This window comes from Nerophis ophidion, linkage group LG02, assembly GCF_033978795.1.
Source record: "Nerophis ophidion isolate RoL-2023_Sa linkage group LG02, RoL_Noph_v1.0, whole genome shotgun sequence".
Classification (NCBI taxonomy): Eukaryota; Metazoa; Chordata; class Actinopteri; order Syngnathiformes; family Syngnathidae; genus Nerophis; species Nerophis ophidion.
Window position 1 is genome coordinate 60233626 of NC_084612.1, and position 15635 is coordinate 60249260.

The 15635-nt window shown below is 41.7% G+C and overlaps 1 protein-coding gene across 1 annotated transcript in view; it reads left to right on the plus strand.

The window, feature by feature from the left end:
• acad9 (acyl-CoA dehydrogenase family, member 9) overlaps positions 1–15635 on the plus strand; it is a 28665-nt gene that overhangs the window by 11820 nt on the left and 1210 nt on the right. The window contains exons 9-16 of the mRNA XM_061887746.1: positions 4450–4525; positions 4692–4762; positions 4845–4964; positions 9293–9421; positions 9890–9969; positions 11414–11540; positions 11616–11693; positions 13315–13443. Of these exons, the coding sequence (XP_061743730.1) occupies positions 4450–4525; positions 4692–4762; positions 4845–4964; positions 9293–9421; positions 9890–9969; positions 11414–11540; positions 11616–11693; positions 13315–13443 (810 nt within the window). The remainder of the gene's footprint in view (positions 1–4449; positions 4526–4691; positions 4763–4844; positions 4965–9292; positions 9422–9889; positions 9970–11413; positions 11541–11615; positions 11694–13314; positions 13444–15635) is intronic.

Here is a 15635-nt window from a genome sequence, read left to right on the forward strand (position 1 = left end):
ACATACAAAAGTGAGTTAAAAAAATGATAAATATGATTAGAACCATAGATATCTTCTAAGTAGACACAGTATTGGCTGCTGTGACGTGAGAAATTGGGTTGCCATCTTGAAGTGGTGATGAGGAGCTGGCGAGCAGCCTAAACTGACAGTTGACTGGTAGAAAACAAAAATGCTAAACTGACAGTTGACGGGTAGAAAACAAAGATGCCGGGCTGGTGTTCAGCGTTTTCCTGCTCAAATGAACTTACTGTTGAAAATATGAATCGGGGGATTAGTTTTCACATGTAAGATTGATACTATTGGTTGTCCATCCATCCATCCATTTTCTACCGCTTATTCCCTTTTGGGGTCGCGGGGGGCGCTGGCGCCTATCTCAGCTACAATCGGTTGTATTTTGTGAAAAGAATATTACCACAGAGTTGAGAAGGAGCACAAATCCTCAATAGTACTGAAATCATAGTAGCAAACAAGTATGACCATAATAGAATTGCTTGTCAATGAAATTAATTAAATGTAAAAAATGTCATACTTGAATAACATAAAGTTGAAATAAATGATTGTGAGACCCAAAACAAAATTCACTAGCCGACACTGATTATGATGCATTCCCATTTTAGGCAAAGTATCAGACAATACTTTCTTTACAGTATAATTGTAACCAGGAAAAAGTCTTAAAGTAATAATATTCAAATACTAACATTGTTGTGTAAGACAGAATTTGGTTTTATTCTGAATCCAGTGAAACAGATTGGTGGTTTTAGCTGATATAAAGACTTTCAGGTGTTTATGTTTAAGTATTTGGCAGACGCTTCTATCCAAAGCGACATACATAAAAATACATATTTAACAATAACTGTAAGCATTATCATTTAAGGGAAGAATGTAATACAAAATATAAATACAAAGTTGCAAGACAGAATAAACTCTCTGCTGCTGCAGCAACAGAGATACAGTCTATAGGTCCCTAAGATATATAGATATCTAATGTATTCATACATTGTTTATGTAGGATATACACATGTATATATGACCTAATCATATTGTTTCTTCAACTTAAAATTAGCTGACCGTTTTTTTCCCTCTTCTCTGGGATCATATTCCAAGTTTTGATCTCGGACGTCTGGTCACTTATAGCATAGAAGAATATTCTGTTACTGTTAAGCAAACTATGAATAATAAAACACGCCAAAATGTGTCCTTTATCACAGCTCCATGTATGACAAAAAAGCGCGTGAAAATCGGTGGTATTCACTGAGGTAAGATGAATTAAATGCGCTGACAGTTCATTTCTCCTCGCAAATGAATTGCACTGAGTGGAGCGGATCAGCAGGTTACTGACGCTTTGTTCAGTAGGCAAATCAAATTTAGTGATGTATTTAAATGTGACGGTAAAGAAACATTTACATTTGAAAATCCAGTCAAAACATCCGGCAAGGAACTGGGAAATTCCGACGACCCACTACAAAAGGAACGCACCATAAAAATCCAGTTGGAAAATGATTTACGCATGCACGAACCGCTGCAATTTCCGCCCGGTGCCAGCAGCACCAGTTGACCGGCAGCACCCATCACTGCTCGCGGAGGACAGTGACAGCTCCGTGCTTTCACCTCAGAGTTTCCAAGACACAAAAAGTTCCCAATCTCACCGAAAAAAGTTTCTAGATTTGTTGTTAGTAGATGTTAACAAAAAATTTTGCCAAGAGGTTTGAAAAGTCGCCAGATTTAGTAACAAAGTTGCCAGATTTAGCAACAAAGTTGCCAAGCTGGCAACACTGATCGATAGGCTCTATGCTTTCCCGTGATACATGTCATTAGGTTAATCAGTGTCATTACGGTAATCTGAGCACGATTTACAGCTATCTGAGTACTACAGTAATGAGAGTCTAATTATGGACTGGACTCTCACTATTATGTTAGATCCACTATGGACTGGACTCACACAATATGTCCAAGGTTTCTCATTGTCATCCCATTGGGTTGAGTTTTTCCTTGCCCTGATGTGGCATCTGAGCCCAGGATGTCGGTGGCTTGTGCAGCCCTTTGAGACGCTTGTGATTTAGGGCTATATAAGTAAACGATTGATTGACATTGATATGGTAATCTAAGTAGTAATTTTAGTGTCATTAGGTGATGCAAATATTACCGTAATCCGAGTGTCATGGTAATTAAGTGTAATTACGGTAATACAAGCGCCTTTACGGTAATCAGAGTGTCATTACGGAAATCCAAGTATTACAACAATTCCATTGTCATTACTGTTTTACAAGTATTATGTTAATCTGAGTTTCTTCATTGTGATCTAATTGTCATTACGATAATCCCAGCATCATTATGATTAATCCAAGTGTTCTTACATTTTTATAAGGACTACAGTCATAAGGAAAATGCTGATTCCCGCAAAAATTTAACGTTAAAAATGTGAATACAATACAAATTCATACTTGTCCTCGCTGGCATCAAATATATTTCCGGGTGGTGCCGCGGGGGTTTATGAAGTTCCTTCTCATATAAACTCTTTTTTTTGTCCGCACTGCCGCATTTCTTACTTAAAACATGGATAACAAATCCATTTGAACCGAGAGTTGTTATTGGGAAAAAAATGTGAATTAAATCATCACAACTTCTGACTGGCTTTATGTTTCGTCTTGGAAACACTCCAGACGAAAGCAGCGACTTTGCCTTGCAGTATGTAGACCAGGGGTGCCCATTACTTCGATGGCGAGCTACCGGTCGATGGCGGAGGGTGTGTCTGTGTATCGCCAGCCAGGCATTAAAAAAATAGACCTAAAAATGAGCAATCATCAATCTTCACCAAGACGTCACTTTCGTCACTTGATTGACATTCACTGCACTCGAAGGGTCTTGTGAGATGACGCTGTCTGCTGCAAGGTAATTATTAAGAAAAAATGACCGACAGGAAGTCAAACACTTTTTATTTCAACAGACTCTCCGCTATATCTGCTGTCAAAACTCTAAAGACCGACTGCACAGTTCCTACCTTCGCAATAAAAGCGCTGCTTCATCCTGTCTGTGCTAACAAAATAAGAGTCTCAGAAAGCTGGCGTGCACAAGCTAGCAAGCTACGGAGTTTGCCGCCAATGTCCATCCATCCCTCCATCCATTTTCTACCGCTTGTCCCGTTCAGGGTCGCGGGGGTGCTGGAGCTGGAGCCTATCTCAGCTGCATTCGGGCAGAAGGCGGTTTACACCCTCATTGCAGGGCCAACACAGATAGACGGCAGTGTTTCCCCCAGAATATTAGTTAATTAAGGTGGCGTCTCTCCAGGGGGAGAAGGGCGTCCCCGGGACAGACTGACAAGGGGCTGGTTGGGTGTAAGGAACAGTGTAATTTGGCCTGTCGCTGCCTGGGGGGTCGGGCAGCCTACAACTTTTGGTTGTGTTTTCCGCTCCGTATGCTGAATAACAATATATATCTCCATATTTTTTATGTGAAGTAAAAACAAAGCACAAAACAGTATGTCATTATTTTGACTTAGTAAATACTGACTTATTAAGACAAAATAATGACTAAGTCAAATTAATGACTTACTGTAAATAAGCGTTTTAAAAAAGAGTTAAAAGTGGGGCCACATGCTGACGTATGCTCAACTCATCATGCTTAATTTAGTACAGCATTTGGTAAGCCTGTAGCTGATTTTTATTATGTAATTATTATATTTTTATCAACATGTGATAGCAGGGACCTTGTCATTCAAAACTAGGCTGCTACATTACTAATGATTAATGTAACTATAGCTAAAAAAAAATAGTACAATAGTAATAGTAGATACTATTCATCCCTGAACACCATGGAGTTCATGTAGGCTTTATGATGCAATTACATTATTATTAGCGACAGAAACTCTTCATTTAACATAATGTCCTTTTTTGCTGCTTCAACACAGAAAAAGGTAAAGTGAAATAACTTAGTTGTTATCTGTAGGTCAATAATTCTTATCTTTCTCTCAGACATACAGGGCTTTGCTGTCAGTAACACATACACGTACGCACGCATGTACACACCGCTAAATGAGCTAACGTTTCGCTAAAAGCTAATTAGCCCACACCTCAAGGACTGGGAGCAAACTGAGCTGCCGCTTATTTATGTATATCACTACGGTAATCCAGGTGTCTTTATGGTAATTCGAGTGGTATTATGGTGACATGACTGGCATCGTGGTCGAAGTAATTGGAGTGTCATCAAGGTGAACCATGGTTCATTACTATAATACAACTTTAATTACGGTGGCATTGTTGTATTTAAAGGGTGGTTACAGTAATACAATAATTACGGTACTCCAAGTGACACATCAGTTATGGAAGGGATTTCGTTACAGCAGCTACCAGAAGACGAGGCTTTGATGCAAAGCAAAGAGCGCGAGTCTGCGTGAATGAAGATGCAGGTTGGTCTGGTTTGATGTTTTTATGCTTTTTTTTTTTTTTTTGACAGATCGCCATGAACATCCTCAACTCTGGAAGATTCAGCATGGGAAGTTCCTCAGCTGGAATGATTAAAAAACTAATCGGTAATAGTTTTCCTGAGGGAACTCTCCTGAATAAAGTATTATCTGTCTGTCTGTCTGTCTGTCTGTCTGTCTGTCTGTCTGTCTAGTGCTTGTGTATCTAAGGACTGATTGATATCAGTCAAGTTCAGTTACTGTTAATCATTTATAAATGTTTGTGTTGCTTTAGAACTGGCGTCTGAGTATGCTGCAACAAGGAAGCAGTTTAACAAAAGCCTGAGTGAATTTGGTATGATACAGGTACCGTATCATATATTATTATAATATAATTTTGATAGTATGACCAAAAGTGTCAAAGTTGCTGTTTGCTGTGTCCATGCAGGAGAAGTTTGCAATCATGGCCTTGAACGCTTATGTAATGGAGAGCATGGCCTACCTGACTGCAGGTATGATGGACAGACCTGGACTTCCTGATTGTTCTTTGGAAGCTGCTATGGTCAAGGTTGGACAAATACTTCTTTTCACCCAAAATAATCAATGAATTTTCAAATCAAGTGACGGAGGATCTAACATTGTAAACATTTCAAAATACTATATTATATTAAGCATCTTGTGGTACCTCGCTCACAAGTTTAATTGGTTCTTTGAAGAAGAAACTACAGTAGTGCTATGAAGCATCCATCCATCCATTTTCTACCGCTTGTTCCTTTTGGGATCGCGGGGGGTGCTGTAGCCTATCTCAGCTGCATTCAGGCGGCAGGAGGTGTACACCCTGGACAAGTCGCCACCTCATCGCAGTGTTATGAAGCAATGCTTTAATGTACTGTAGAATCTCGATTTACGAACCCTTTATTTACGAACTTTTCAGTTTACAAAATTTTAGATCGTACCCAATATCCCTCTGTGTGTGAACCATGTCTCTGTGTACAAACGCTTCATTCTGGTGGGGAGGCTCGTCACACAATTTTTTTTGCTAGGGACCTAAAGCTAAAAAATTAACTGGGACAACTCGTATCCCCAAAAAACTTGTGAGCTGCGGCACTCATAAGCCGAGGTACCACTGTATGTGAAATTGTTTATACATATATTTAAATTTATATTGACACTTAAAGGGGAACTGCACATTTTGGGGGAATTTTGCCTATCGTTCATAATCACTATGAAAGACATGATGATGGATGTATTTTTAAAAATACATTCTAAATGTTAAATAAATGTAAAAAAAAGTCCGCTTACAGCTCCACTATTCTGCCCATAAAATCTGAGAAATAACCTTTCAAAAAGCGCCAGCAATACTCACATTTAAATTTTGTGACTTGAATATTAACCAAGTATTAGTGATATTAATATTATAAGCGCTCAGCAGATGAACTATTTGTAGCGGCGCCGTGATCACTTCCTGTGTGCCTATGTTTATATCATGGACTGGTGTGCTGCTTCCTTTCTCCCTGTAAGTTTATTCTAGTTCATAAATCATGCATCTCACCTGGACAGAAGGTGGCTGTCGACATAACCCGATAAGTTGTGGCACGTTGACAGCCATTTTAGGACAAAACTGGCAAAGATGAGACAAAAAGCGCTTATTCCCACTACCCTGTTTCGTCAAGAGGATTATGAGACATTTTACATCTAAGTGGGGATATATGGATATCCTAGCAGTCGGCATCCTAATGACAGCAGACCTTGCATAGTAAGTGATGTTTTATTATGGTTGTTGACTTTCATGAAGTCTGCAGTGATGAAGGAAAGAAAAATAGCAAACTTTGTAATGCGTTTTTTAAATTAATGCGCCGCGTCTGCTTAAAATTATCGAAATATGTAAATATTTAATGTTATTACAAATGTGCCTATTAATACATTACATATATACTTATATCATATATATAAAACCCTAATGGAGGTTTTTTGGGGGGCTCTATAGAAGCAAAATTGAACAGTTCCCATTGACTCCCATTTATTATCTAATATATTTAATATTTAGAATGCATTAAAAATCCATCTGTTGTCATGTCTTTCATAGTAATTGTGAACAATAGGCACAATTCCAAAAAAAGTGTAGTTCCCCTTTAAATGTAGTACAAATGTATTTTAATTTTGAAAATAACATCCATCCATCCATCCATCATCTTCCGCTTATCCGAGGTCGGGTCGCGGGGGCAACAGCCTAAGCAGGGAAACCCAGACTTCCCTCTCCCCAGCCACTTCGTCTAGCTCTTCCCGGGGGATCCCGAGGCGTTCCCAGGCCAGCCGGGAGACATAGTCTTCCCAACGTGTCCTGGGTCTTCCCCGTGGCCTCCTACCGGTTGGACGTGCCTAAACACCTCCCTAGGGAGGCGTTCGGGTGGCATCCTGACCAGATGCCCGAACCACCTCATCTGGCTCCTCTCGATGTGGAGGAGCAGCGGCTTTACTTTGAGTCCCTCCCGGATGGCAGAGCTTCTCACCCTATCTCTAAGGGAGAGCCCCGCCACACGGCGGAGGAAACTCATTTCGGCCGCTTGTACCCGTGATCTTATCCTTTCGGTCATGACCCAAAGCTCATGACCATAGGTGAGGATGGGAACGTAGATCGACCGGTAAATTGAGAGCTTTGCCTTCCGGCTCAGCTCCTTCTTCACCACAACGGATCGGTACAACGTCCGCATTACTGAAGACGCCGCACCGATCCGCCTGTCGATCTCACGATCCACTCTTCCCTCACTCGTGAACAAGACTCCTAGGTACTTGAACTCCTCCACTTGGGGCAGGGTCTCCTCCCCAACCCGGAGATGGCACTCCACCCTTTTCCGGGCGAGAACCATGGACTCGGACTTGGAGGTGCTGATTCTCATTCCGGTCGCTTCACACTCGGCTGCGAACCGATCCAGCGAGAGCTGAAGATCCCGGTCAGATGAAGCCATCAGGACCACATCATCTGCAAAAAGCAGAGACCTAATCCTGCGGTTACCAAACCGGAACCCCTCAACGCCTTGACTGCGCCTAGAAATTCTGTCCATAAAAGTTATGAACAGAATCGGTGACAAAGGACAGCCTTGGCGGAGTCCAACCCTCACTGGAAATGTGTTCGACTTACTGCCGGCAATGCGAACCAAGCTCTGGCACTGATCGTACAGGGAACGGACCGCCACAATAAGACAGTCCGATACCCCATACACTCTGAGCACTCCCCACAGGACTTCCCGAGGGACACGGTCGAATGCCTTCTCCAAGTCCACAAAGCACATGTAGACTGGTTGGGCAAACTCCCATGCACCCTCAAGAACCCTGCCAAGAGTATAGAGCTGGTCCACAGTTCCACGACCAGGACGAAAACCACACTGTTCCTCCTGAATCCGAGGTTCGACTATCCGACGTAGCCTCCTTTCCAGTACACCTGAATAAACCTTACCGGGAAGGCTGAGGAGTGTGATCCCACGATAGTTGGAACACACCCTCCGGTCCCCCTTCTTAAAGAGAGGAACCACCACCCCGGTCTGCCAATCCAGAGGTACCGCCCCCGATGTCCACGCGATGCTGCAAAGTCTTGTCAACCAAGACAGCCCCACAGCATCCAGAGCCTTAAGGAACTCCGGGCGGATCTCGTCCACCCCTGGGGCCTTGCCACCGAGGAGCTTTTTAACTACCTCAGCGACCTCAGCCCCAGAAATAGGAGAGTCCACCACAGATTCCCCAGGCACTGCTTCCTCATAGGAAGACGTGTTGGTGGGATTGAGGAGGTCTTCGAAGTATTCCTTCCACCTATCCACAACATCCGCAGTCGAGGTCAGCAGAACACCATCCGCACCATACACGGTGTTGATAGTGCACTGCTTCCCCTTCCTGAGGCGGCGGACGGTGGTCCAGAATCGCTTTCGAAGCCGTCCGGAAGTCGTTTTCCATGGCTTCCCCGAACTCTTCCCATGTCCGAGTTTTTGCCTCCGCGACCGCTGAAGCTGCACACCGCTTGGCCTGTCGGTACCTGTCCACTGCCTCCAGAGTCCTATGAGCCAAAAAGACCCGATAGGACTCCTTCTTCAGCTTGACGGCATCCCTCACCGCTGGTGTCCACCAAGGGGTTTTAGGATTGCCGCCCCGACAGGCACCAACTACCTTGCGGCCACAGCTCCGATCTGCCGCCTCGACAATAGAGGTGCGGAACATGGTCCACTCGGACTCAATGTCCAGCACCTCCCTCGTGACATGTTCAAAGTTCTTCCGGAGGTGGGAATTGAAACTTTGTCTGACAGGAGACTCTGCCAGACGTTCCCAGCAGACCCTCACAATGCGTTTGGGCCTCCCAGGTCTGTACGGCATCCTCCCCCACCATCGCAGCCAACTCACCACCAGGTGGTGATCGCCAGAAAGCTCCGCCCCTCCCTTCACCCAAGTGTCCAAAACATGAGGCCGCAAATCCGATGACACAACTACAAAGTCGATCATGGAACTGCGGCCTAGGGTGTCCTGGTGCCAAGTGCACATATGGACACCCTTATGTTTGAACATGGTGTTTGTTATCGACAAACTGTGACGAGCACAAAAGTCCAATAACAAAACACCACTCGGGTTCAGATCCGGGCGGCCATTCTTCCCAATCACGCCTCTCCAGGTTTCACTTGAAAATAACATATTTATGTAAAATCATTGAGGATCTTATCTTTATTACTGTGGCGTCAGGTTTTCCATAGTAATTTTAATGCAAATAGTTTTAAATTTTACAAGTTTTTTTTTCTAAAAAAAAGCATTGAAGAAATCTAGTTGGATTGTAATATTTGACACACTGTCAAGAGCATTACAATTGTTACATGCATTGAAACAATTTATATACGCGATATCATTGTGTGTTGTGTGAAGGTGTTCAGCTCCGAGGGAGGTTGGATTTGTGTGAGTGAAGCTCTTCAGGTGCTTGGCGGTCTGGGTTATACTAAGAACTACCCGTACGAGCGATACGTCAGGGACTGTCGCATCCTGCCAATATTCGAGGTAACCTTATTTTCAGAGGACATGAAGTTTCTCGCACAAGTGATCTCACATTTTAGCAAGCATTTTATTGTTTATTTTGAAAATACAAATTACACATGGAGTACAGTAGCCTTACTATCAAAATGCAATCTTAATCTGCATATTGTTATTGATATTTTATAGGGAATACACACCCACAGTTGGCAACTCAAAAATCTGTTGACGGGTTTTGATAACAGTTTCATGAATAGTCAGAAACAGGATAAAGAACAAGTGATTACATTTTGTAGGTGATCGAGATAACCATTTGGATTTTTTGTAATTATTCTGTGCTCTTAGAGCGCTTTTCTGTTTCCTTCTTGTTTTACTCTCCAGTCATGATATAAAAACGATGTCATTATGTTCGTGATGGAAACCTTTCAGTGTTTGTTAAGAAAACAATCACAGGTGTATTTATTTGCAGCAATTGATACGTTTTGTTCTTTTCAGGGTACCAATGAAATTCTCAGAATGTACATCGCTCTCACTGGAATGCAATATGCCGGCAAAATCCTCACGGAAAAAATCAAGTAGGTGAAATAAATAGAGTAGTATCTGGCTTGAATACCAAAATTAGTTTTGGGCGTCGCCCATTGAAAATAATTTAGATTTAATTTAGTTGTTGCTTGGTCTCCCATATCCATCCATTTTCTACCGCTTATTCCCTTTTGGGGTCGCAGGGGGGCGCTGGCGCCTATCTCAGCTTCAATCGGGCGGAAGGCAGGGTACAATTTCAACACATACAGTACAGGCCAAACGTTTGGGCACACCGTCTCCTCATTCAATGTGTTTTCTTTTTTTTCATGACTATTTACATTGTAGATTGTCACTGAAGGCATCAAAACTGTGAATGAACACATGTGGAGTTATGTACCTAACAGAAAAAGGTGAAACAACTGAAAACTTTATACTTTATATTCCAGTTTCTTCAAATAGCCATCCTTTGCTCTGATTACTGCTTTGCAGACTCTTGGCATTCTCTCGATGAGCTTCAAGCACACCGGTGAAGTGAAAGCCATTTCGGGTGACTACCTCTTGAAGCTCATCGAGAGAATGCCAAGAGTGTGCAAAAAAGTAATCAGAGCAGAGGGTGGCTATTTTGAAGAAACTAGAATATAAAATGTGTTTCCAGTTATTTCACTTTTTTCTGTTAAATACATAACTCCACATGTGTTCGTTCATAGTTTTGATGCCTTCAGTGATAATCTACAATGTAAATAGTCATGTAATAAAAACGCATTAAATGAGGTGTGTCCAAACTTGGCCTGTACTATGTATGTCTTTTATAATTAAAAACAAACTAAGATTATATTGTATGAAAAACGATACAATAAAATGTAGTATAAACAACTGCAGTAATTTTATGAAGTAATGCAATACCCACACACAATAAACACTTCAACTGCATCTCCATCCAGCTGCTTTTCTGTCAAACACACCATCAGCAGTTTTTACATATTTTATAGCTAAATGCTTGCAACATAGATATTATTTTAACATCCTTGGCTGGCATCATCAACTCATTCAGCAACACTTTATCTGCTTCGCAAAGTTAGCTAACTACACGCTTTGTCATGTTTTTGAAGATTTCTATCTTTATTTCAATGACTATCATGCACTTTTCCTCAGCACTGTCCTTTTTCTGCCCATCTCTAGCTATAAGCTAATGCTAGCGAATAAGACCGGATGTTTTGGGTCGGCTCTTACAGGTTTCACTGTGACATTTGCTACACCAACTAGTGATGGGGAAGATCCTAACCAGAATTTTAGCTTGTGACCTAAAGTATAACAACTATCCTGAAAAACTTATAAGGTGGGACACTCGTATCCCAAAGTCCCACTGTGCAATATTTAATATTTTCACCATCACAATCATTAACCACTGCTTCACAAGGAGAGCACCCACACTGATTTACCTTCTAAAAAGTATCAATCCCATTCTTTTTGTCACAATTTATTGTCTATTGTCCTCAGAGAGATAAAAAAAGGGGATGTGAGCATGGCTGTAGGAATGATGGGTAAGAAGATCAAGGACATGTTTGGAAGTTCCGTCGACTTGGGCCTTTGTGGAAAAGATGGAGTGGTTCATCCCAACTTAGAAGTCAGTGTTTCTACTTCCTAAAAGTATCATGTTGAAGTTGCTCTTTTATTGCTTTCATGTGCTTTTTTCTTGCAGGAGAGCGCTCATAAGTTTGAACAGAACGTTCAATTATTTGCGTCCACCGTGGAAAATCTGCTGTACAGATTCGGAAAGGTCATATTGCATTTGTTTGCCTCCTTATGTCACTCTTCACTTCCTGATCCGTGTTCAATAATCATACTTCTCCTTACACTGCTGGAAAAACAATATTTTAAAAGTACAATCACAATAGAAACATGCTACCACTGTGTGGATCATAAATATTCTTTAATTCAAACATTTATCTATAGCTAGATGAGGCAATTCCTGTGAGAATTGCATGTGAATGCTCCCAATGCTGAAGTATAACTGAAATGCTGAAAGAATGTAAGAATACTTTGAATGGTTTGAATGTTAAAGAGTTTAAATTTTCAAGAACCCGGAATTTGGTTTGGAACTTGGGAAAGTGTTAGTTTGAATGTCCAGGATGAGTGGAATGGGTTGATTTTGGAATAGGTTGAAAAATTTCGGAATTGTGCAACTTGGAAAAATGTCCCATTCATTTCATTGGGAACTTCATGGAAATTTGGGGAAATTTTATGAAAATGCTAAAAAAAAAAAAGTGAATGTTCTGAATGAGTTTGTGTTAGAATTTTTAAATCGGTCAAGAAATGAGACGTAGCATTACTGGGGCCCCAATATACACTATCGTAACGTCCCGGAAGAGTTACTGCTGCAAGGGGTTCTGGGTATTTGCTCTGTTGTGTTTGTTTTGTTATGGTGCGGATGTTCTCCTGAAATGTGTTTGTCATTTTTGTTTGGTGTGGGTTCACAGTGTGGTGCATATTTGTACCAGTGTTAAAGTTATTTATACGGCCACCCTCAATGTGACCTGTATGACTGTTGACCAAGTATGCTTTGCATTCACTTGTGAGTGAGAAAAGCCGTAGATATTATGTGATTGGGCCAGCACGCAGAAGCAGTGCTTTTGAGGTTTATTGGCGCTTTGTACTTCTCCCTACGTACCACTTCATACAGCGGTGTTTTAAAAAGTCATACATTTTACTTTTTGAAACCTATTCCGATAATTTCCAATATTACATTTTAGAGATTTTATCGGCCAATAATATTGGCAGTCCGATATTATCGGACATCTCTACAAATTACTAATAATATTCCTACTTCGCTGAAATTTGTTTAACGTAATGACAACACCCTTACAGTTTTTTACCATTGTTCTCTGTTTGACTATTGTCACTTGATCAAATCTTTTCTAATATTCAACTCTACAAAGTAATAAAAGTATGTATGATTCCTGCTAATAATGTATTGGCCAATAAGGCCGATACGATGAAGGCTCTAATAACGGTATCGGATGGGAAAAAGGTGTAGGGACAACGCTAGTTTAAACTGTTCTTGGGTTGCTGCAGCATGATAAACATAACATTTTAATTGAGTAACTGTTTTTTTTAATCCATGACCGCATGACTATGGTGCAGCAGTGGTTCATTTCACCGTCCCCAAAACAGGCTACTCTGAACAAGACTGTTTGAAGGGTGTCTTAATATGCTGTCATTTTTTATCTTTGTGGTATTTTTTAACCAAGCAGTGGGGCAGACATGCTGATAATACATACGGGAAATGTTTGCATGTGAACACGTGGTTTGGAAAAGAAAGCAAAGCAGTCAATAACAAAAACGAGTCTTCAATAGCAAGAAAATTAAAATCTTGAATTTTCTTTTCTTACCGCTGTTAGTCAATTGTGGATGAACAGCTGATCCTGAAGAGGGTAGCAGATGTGCTCATTAACCTCTACGCCATGACAGCTGTACTGTCTAGATGCAGCCGCTCCATCAGCCTGGGCCTGAGGAACTTTGATCATGAGGTACACCTCTCACATCCTAACCTAACCAAGCACCAAGGCTGGACTACCATACTTGCACATGCAAATGCCATCACACAGACGCCAAATATTATAAACTATTTTAAAGACCTGCAAGTAGTTTGAAATTTACAGAAAAGTGAGTCATCAAGTTGTGCCACCTTAAACCTGTTGCATGAATTCCTCACACCTTGGTGGACAGTTTAATTAGTGGTCTCCCGATCCAAATTGATATTGGATATGGATTGGATATCAGCAACAAAAAAAAATCAAGTGTGCCATTAAATCGGCTTGTGTACAAGTAGTCCTGCAGTGTGTTTACTAGTGCAAAGTTGGACTGGCAGTTAACATCTACAAAACCCAAAACCAGTCAAGTTGGCACGTTGGGTAATTCGTAAATAAAAACAGAATACAATGCTTAGCATATTTTTTTTAATTTATTGTCCATTGAATAGACTGCAAAGACAAGATATTTAATGTTGGAACTGAGAAACTTGTTTTTTTTTTGCAAATAATCATTCCCTTGAATTTAATGGCAGCAACACACTGCAAAAAAGTTGGCACAGGGGCTTTTTTTACCACTGTGTTACATGGCCTTTCCTTATAACAACACTCAGTAAACATTTGGGAATGGAGGAGACCAATTTTTGAAGCTTTTCAGGTGGAATTATTTCCCATTCTTGCTTGATGTACAGTTTAAGTTGTTCAACAGTCCAGGGTCGCTGTTGTGGTATTATAGGCTTCATAATGCGCCACACATTTTCAATGGGAGACAGGTCTGGACTACAGGCAGGCCAGTCTAGTACCCGCACTCTTTTACTATGAAGCCACACTGTTGTAACAAGTGGCTTGGCATTTTCTTGCTGAAATAAGCTGATGATAACGTTGCTTGGATGGCAGCATATCTTGCTCCAAAAACTGTATGTACCTTTCAGCATTAATGGTGCCTTCACAGATGTGTAAATTACCCATGCCTTTGCACTAATACACCCCCATACCATCACAGATGATGGCTTTCGAACTTTGCGCCTGTGACAATTCAGGAAGTTTTTTTCCTATTTGGTCCGAAGGACACAACGTCCAAAGTTTTCAAAACAATTTAAAATGTGCACTCGTCCGACAACAGAACACTTTTCCACTTTGCATCAGTCCATCTCAGATGAACTTGGGCCTAACGAAGCCGCCAAAGTTTGTAGGTGTTGTTGATAAATGGCTTTTGCTTTTCATAGTACAGTTTTAACTTGCACTTACAGATGTAGCGACAAACTGTAGTTACTGACAGTGTTTTTCTGAAGTGTTCCTGAGCCCATGTGGTGATATCCTTTACACACTGATGTCGCTTTTTGATGCAGTACCGCCTGAGGGATCGAAGGTCCGTATATCATCGCTTACGTGCAGTGATTTCTCCACATTCTCTGTAACTTTTGATGATATTATGGAGCGTAGATGGTGAAACCCCTAAATTCCTTGCAACAGATTGTTGAGAAATGTTGTTCTTAAACTGTTGGACAATTTGCACAAGCATTTTTTCACAAAGTGGTGACCCTCGACCCATCCTTGTTTGTAAAGGACTGAGCATTTCATGGAAGCTGCTTTTATACCTGGGTATGTGGGCTTGTATAAGGCCTCAGGGAGTTGAACACCCCTGCCTTACATAATTCCGGGTCACCCTTGTGGAAAGTGTAGCACCCGGATGATCTGAGGCCATGTGTCTCAGCACGAAATCGATGATTTGTACAGTCCAGGTAGAGAACGAGACTCTGTCCCAGGTCGAGGAGTTTAAGTATCTCGGGGTCTTGTTCACGAGTGAGGGAAAGATGGAGAAGGAAATCAGCCAGAGAATCTGAGCAGCTGGGGTAGTATTGCAGTTTCTCTGCCGCACTGTTGTGACAAAACGAGAGCTGAGCCAGAAGGCAAAGCTCTCGGTCTACCGAGCTGTCTACATTCCTACTCTCACCTATGGTCATGAAGTGTGGGTCATGACCGTAATGAGTTTCCTCAGAAGGGTGTCTGGCATCTCCCTTAGGGTGAGAAGTTCAGTCACCCAAGAAAGACTCGGAGTAGAGCCCGCTGCTCCTTCGCTTGGAAAGGCGCCAGCTTAGGTGGTTCGGGCATCTCGTGCGGATGCTTCAAGAGGGTCTCCCGAGGGAGGTCCTCATTGCACGTCCCACTGGGAGGATAACCCCGCGGCAGGC